This window comes from Cryptomeria japonica, chromosome 3 (assembly GCF_030272615.1).
Source record: "Cryptomeria japonica chromosome 3, Sugi_1.0, whole genome shotgun sequence".
Classification (NCBI taxonomy): Eukaryota; Viridiplantae; Streptophyta; class Pinopsida; order Cupressales; family Cupressaceae; genus Cryptomeria; species Cryptomeria japonica.
The window spans coordinates 100498671-100504518 of record NC_081407.1 but is presented as its reverse complement, the minus strand read 5'-3'; the positions used below and the strand labels follow the sequence as shown (position 1 = coordinate 100504518).

The following is a 5848-nucleotide window of genomic DNA, read 5'->3' as shown; positions in this document are numbered from 1 at the left end:
AAAGCAGTGATTTGCTCCACAACCGGAAGTTGTGGAATGAACTAGAGAGTGTGCAACCATCAATAGACCCAACCGAAGAGGGTCCCCCTAAATGGAAAGAGTGAGGATAGCATGTCAACCGGTGGAACCAATGCCACATCACCAACCGGCCCAAAAAAACATCATCGAAGAAAATTCAGGTGGGGTCACCTATAGCTATATCCAATTTAAAAAGTCTATCAACTTCACCATTACCTTCCCTGTAGATGTGGCTAACCCAAAATTCATCGAAGGTAGCTAGCAGTGCCAAGATCGATTGAAGCCTCTAATTAAGGCACCAACTAGGGATGTTATTACAGCGGATCGCATTACTAACATTTAATGAGTCTCCTTCCAAATGAATTCTCTACACCCCTAGCTCCTTTCCTAACTGAAGACCTCTAAAAGCCGCTCTGAATTTCACTTCATTATTAGTGGCCACGCCAATCTTTTCAGAACTTTCTTTTATACAGAGACCATTAGAGTCCCTCATAATACAACCAACTCCACTTTGACCCGAGTTTCCTACAAAAGCACCATCAAAGTTTACCTTGCTCCACCCAACCTCTGGCGTATCCCATTTCACCCCCACTCTTGGATTGGTTTGGTCCACGGGGGTACCCAGTCCGAAGATTGGAGGGATGAGGAGGTTTGGAAGAACCAGCTTAATCTTACAATCCCAGTCCATGTGCAAAATTTTCTTTAATGTTTTGGATTGGGCAGCCTCATTCAGTAGCTCAGTCAGGTGGTTCTCAATATTCCCACAAAGAGACAATAGGCTCATTTCTTTACCCTGGACGATTTTGCGGTTTCTTTCTTTCCAAATTTCCCAAATCAGAAGAGATGGGAGGATAAAAAGCAAATCAGCAAAAACAGCCTTACATGTCGGTTTAGGCCATTGCAAAAACCAGTTATCCAGCCCTGCTGGTAAGGGGCCACAGATTCTCAATTTTCCCATGAAATGCCACTAGCAGTGACTGGAGAATTTGCAGTGGAGAAGAAGATGATCCGCAGTCTCTTCCTATTCCAGACATAAAGGACATTTGTTGGGTCCATTGATACCCGTTGACTGGAGTCTTTCTTGAGTTAAGATTTTTCTCTGACAAGCCAACCAAGCAAAGGAGCCTGCTTTGGGAAGAAGATGTTGATGCCAAGATTAAAATGCCAGTCTTTTTTATCAATAGCCACTTCTTTCAATTTTTAACCAAAACATACTTTGTTTTTACCATCGGAGGAACCGCACCACCTAATAATGTCCTTATCAAGGGAAGGGAAAATAAACCTTTTGTTGAGAATGTCAGTAAACAAGTCCTTCTGAAGCTAATCCAAGTCCAACTGATCCAAAGAGTTTCATTTCCATTTGGCAATACTATTTTCTTGGATCGGATAACCATAATCACAGATATTGTGCCCCCAAAGGTGACAGGCTTCTGCCATAATAGGTTGTAGAGAGGGGTTGTGACATAGGGCATCTTCACTAGACCAAGAATCAAACCAAAAGGAGGCATCCTTGCCATTCCTAATATCCCAGGTAACCTGATCACTTATTATTTCCCTAATTAAACCCATCAACCCCTGCCAAGAAGTAAACCCATCAACCCCTGCTAAAACAACCATAATTATCATCCACCCATGCAACCCACCAATCAGGATTATCATTCCACTTAAGGATCTTGTCACCAAACTCAAAAATAGCTTTTGGATCAATTAACTCTTCAATAGTGGGTATGGGAAGAGAGCATATAGTCAGCTCCTCAATGTCATGATCATGATCCTTCAGATGAGGAATGGAGACAAGAGGAGTGGCAACAATAGGAGGTGGGGCTCCAGTCTGCTTGGCTATCCTGTGTTCAAGGTCATTCAGTTTCCTTCTCAGGCTCTTCTTTATCCTGTCGCTTTCTTCCAAAAGTTTCTTCACGGCACGGTTGACGTCCTCTTTTTCTTGGACTAGTCTATTCATTCTAAAACCATGTTCAATTTCTAGCCTCACCATGTTGGTCAAACCTTCAGAGATAAGTAGACTCAGTAAGACTCCTAACAATGATATATTTAATGATATGTGTGTGTGTGTGTGTGTGTGCAACATGACTGGCCCGAAAGCTAGAAAACCCTAATGAAAGCTCAAAAACCCTAATGGATTATCTCAACAAAAAAATTGCAAAGGTTTATGAATTATTATGCCTACCTTGAAAGAAAATTGTAGAGGAATAGGAAAACAAAACCTAACCACTACAAATTTGTTTAACAGTAGCAAAGATTTGTAGGTGTTGAGAATATCAAACCTCCACACACTGCAATGCCTTCACCAACACTTTGTAGGTGGTAAACAAAACCTAATTGAAAACTTGTAGATGATATGTAGGCAAAGGAAACCAAAAAATTGGTGATAATAATCCAAGCACACCAGAACCGTCTGCTCAACAACCACCTCACACAACCACCTAGCGAAACCCTAACGAACTGAAAAACTCAAACAATAAAAACTATGCAAATAGAAATCACAAACGGAAACCAAAATAGAAGGCCTTGCATTAGGGTTGGGTGGTTTGCTCGAGATACATGCAGGTGAGGACACATGTCACAATCGATGGTAGTGAGTAAGAAATATCTTTGAAAGCTCATTTGCCTGAAAAACTTAGCGGTTGTCAGAAGAGTGACGGAAACAACCCTCCACCATCGTTAGTGTCGAAAGACTCACCCGCTCATGGAAACAACCCTCCACCATCGAAGACACAGGAATACTAACGAAAATAGCTCTCCATTTTCATCGGTGTCAAAAGGCTGACACTTTTCTAGGCAAAATCCCATACTAAAGCCTATCGGCTTAAAAATATGTATTAGATAATTTTTCAATAAAAAATTTGAACTCCAGAAAAATTAATTAATGAATTAAATTAAATTTTTAGATAAGAAAAACTTATTTAATCAATTATATAAACTGATCTCTCTAACTCTTGGATTTCTTGGATTTTCTTTTCCTGGCTGCCTTTTTACCATTTTAAACAGTCAAGAGATTTCTTACATTCACTCCATAATAATTTCAAACAAACAATTTTAAATTTGAATGTAACAACAGGAGGTGATGGTGTTGTAAAGAATTTTGTGTCCCTCACCAACCTTACAACACTTTCCATGCCTGGGTTGTTAGGTATAATTATCTCTCCTCTTGTAAATCTGACCTCCCTCTCTCATCTCTACCTAATTGATAGTGGTGTCGCTCACCAACACTTTCCCATCTTTGGTTTCCCTCGAGCTCTACAACTTTAGTCTCCATGATTCCATCCCTTTGGTTGTGTTAAGTCTTCCCCACTTGAGAAATCTTTACTTGTACTACAACCCTAATCTCAAAGTAAACCTCTCCTTCATTGTGCAACATGCTTCCCAGCTCAGTAGCCTTCTTATTGTAGATACAAGTTTTGGAGGAGCGATTCCAAATTCCATTGGTAATATGTCCTCACTAACATCCTTGAATCTTCAAAATAGCAAAATTGAAGTCATTATTCCTCCTGCTATTAGAAATATGTCTTTGTTGGCCAACTTGAATCTTGGGAGAAACAATATTGAAGGCATTCTTCCTCCCGCAATTGAAAATAGGGCCTCATTGACCCACTTGAATCTTGAGAGAAACAATGTTGAAGGCATTATTCCTCCTGCTATTGGAAATATATCCTCATTGACCTACTTGGATCTTTCTTATAACTCATTGGGAGGGAACATTCCATGGAGCTCTTTAGGTGGACTATTAAAGCTGCCAATTCTTTGCCTGGACTCAAACCAATTAAATGGGAGCTTGTCATATAATTTTGATAATCTCTCCTCCTTGGAAGTCCTTTTTATCAGTGATAACTATTTGAATGGCACTTTCTTACTCTCTCAATTGGAAGGTTTCACAAAGATAAGTGAATTGCAACTTCTCGATAATTTCTTGACAATAGAAATGAATTCTAATTGGATCCCTAAATTTCAGCTTTGGGATTTGTATTTGAGTTCTTGTAATATGCATGTTGATTTCCATGTTTTCATATCCACTCAATACAACATAAGGGAAATAGACCTATCCAACAATTCTTTGAGTGGAAATATTCTAGAATGGTTGTGGGACCTTGCATTCTTGGAGAGCCTCAATCTCTCGTACCATCAATTCAGAGGATCATTATCGTCTAAGTTCAGTGCATTTGATGCTCAGTATGTAGACTTACATAGAAATAACTTACAAGGAAATATTTGTATGCCACATCCTAATGTGCAATTTCTTGACATGTCAGAAAATCAATTGAAGGGAATCAGTCAAAAAAGCATGAAGAAATATGGCCCTAGTCAACTTATATATTTTTCGCTTGCAAATAATAGCATTGATGGTGTGTCTCCACATTCTATTTGTGAAGGCCCTAATTTGGAGGTTCTAGATGTGTCAGAGAACAACTTAATAGGTAATTTATTTGCAAGTTTTGGTTATTGTTCATCAACATTGAAAGTGTTGAATCTTGAAAACAATCATTTGGAACGTAAGATCAAGAGTATTATTTGTCTTCAAACATTAAAATTGGGAGGTAATAGACTACAAGGGCCAATTCCAACATCCCTTCAAAAGTGTACCTCTTTGGAGATTCTAGATTTGGCATATAATAACATTCAAGGGAAAACCCCAAGTTGGTTGGATAAGTTGACCAATCTTCATATTTTAGTACTGGGATCAAATAAACTCAAGGGTGAAATGCCATTACAACTAGCAAAACTGCAACATCTTCATGTCTTGATATTGTCAAATAATCATTTTTCTGGAGCTATTCCAAGTAGCTTGAGTAACTTGAAAGCGATGAAAAATCAAACAAAAATCTCAAATGTCCTTCAATATTCAAATTCTAGTTCAATGCCTTATGTATATAAAATGGAAATAGTCAACAAAGGCCAATTCCTAGAGTATGCAAAATCTTTGGCAATGGTTCGATGTCTTGATCTCTCTGGCAACAACTTCTCAGGTGATATTCCTCAAGGCATTGGGTTCCTAATTGGTCCAAAATCTCTCAATTTATCAAGAAATCATCTTAGTGGCAAAATTCCTACTTATTTTATAAATCTTGTGAAATTGGAGTCACTTGATATTTCAATGAACAATATTATTGGGAATATTCTGGGAGAACTACAACTCAAATATTTGTGTTAGGCCCAATATGGAAAGCTAATGTACTGAGAGGGGAGGGGCGAATCAGTACTCCAAAACTTTTCTTGAATAATAACCTTACTGTTATGCATAAACAGAATAGTGCAGTAATATAAAATAAAGTTAAAACAAATAGATAACAATCATACATGATTCACTCCATAACACATATATTTTGGTTATGTAGAAACTCTTGGTTAGAGAGAAAAATTGCGGTGGGGATGGCACCCACAACTTCCCTACTGCAATAATAAAGAATGCTCGGTTAGAGCTACATTTAGCTATTTCTGATAGCTTACCCTATTAGGAGTAACAAGATCTGTTAGATCTACCTTGCTAAAGGATTTTACAACATTTATTCTGAATGCTGCACCTGGTTAGAGGCTTTACAATTTATAGACTCGATTAGAGTCTTTTACCCTGTTAAAGGTTTCTCTTTCAACTTCACAATATTACAATAAAATCATTACAAATATCTGCAACTTTACATCTGAAATGTTATAGCAGATTCTATGTGCTCAGAATAGATTACCTTACTTATAGCATACCTTGGTAACCCATATAGTAACTCGGTAAACCCTTCTGTTTACTCTGTTCTTCAACTGTTCTCTGAAAACCTTCTCGATGACCTTTGTGTCTCTGTAACAATCTTCCTTCATGCATACATAT

At 38.1% G+C, this 5848-nt stretch overlaps 1 protein-coding gene across 1 annotated transcript; it reads left to right on the top strand.

Moving 5' to 3' along the window:
• The first annotated feature begins 3466 nt into the window (after positions 1-3466).
• On the top strand, positions 3467-5182 carry LOC131873982 (receptor-like protein 12). Its single transcript, XM_059217175.1, has one exon. It carries the CDS (start codon positions 3467-3469, stop codon positions 5180-5182), a length of 1716 nt encoding a protein of 571 aa, XP_059073158.1.
• Positions 5183-5848: the final 666 nt, after the last annotated feature.

Coding starts and splice junctions, on each gene's coding strand:
- LOC131873982 (XM_059217175.1), top strand. CDS start 3,467: ATGTCCTCACTAACATCCTTGAATCTTCAAAATAGCAAAATTGAAGTC.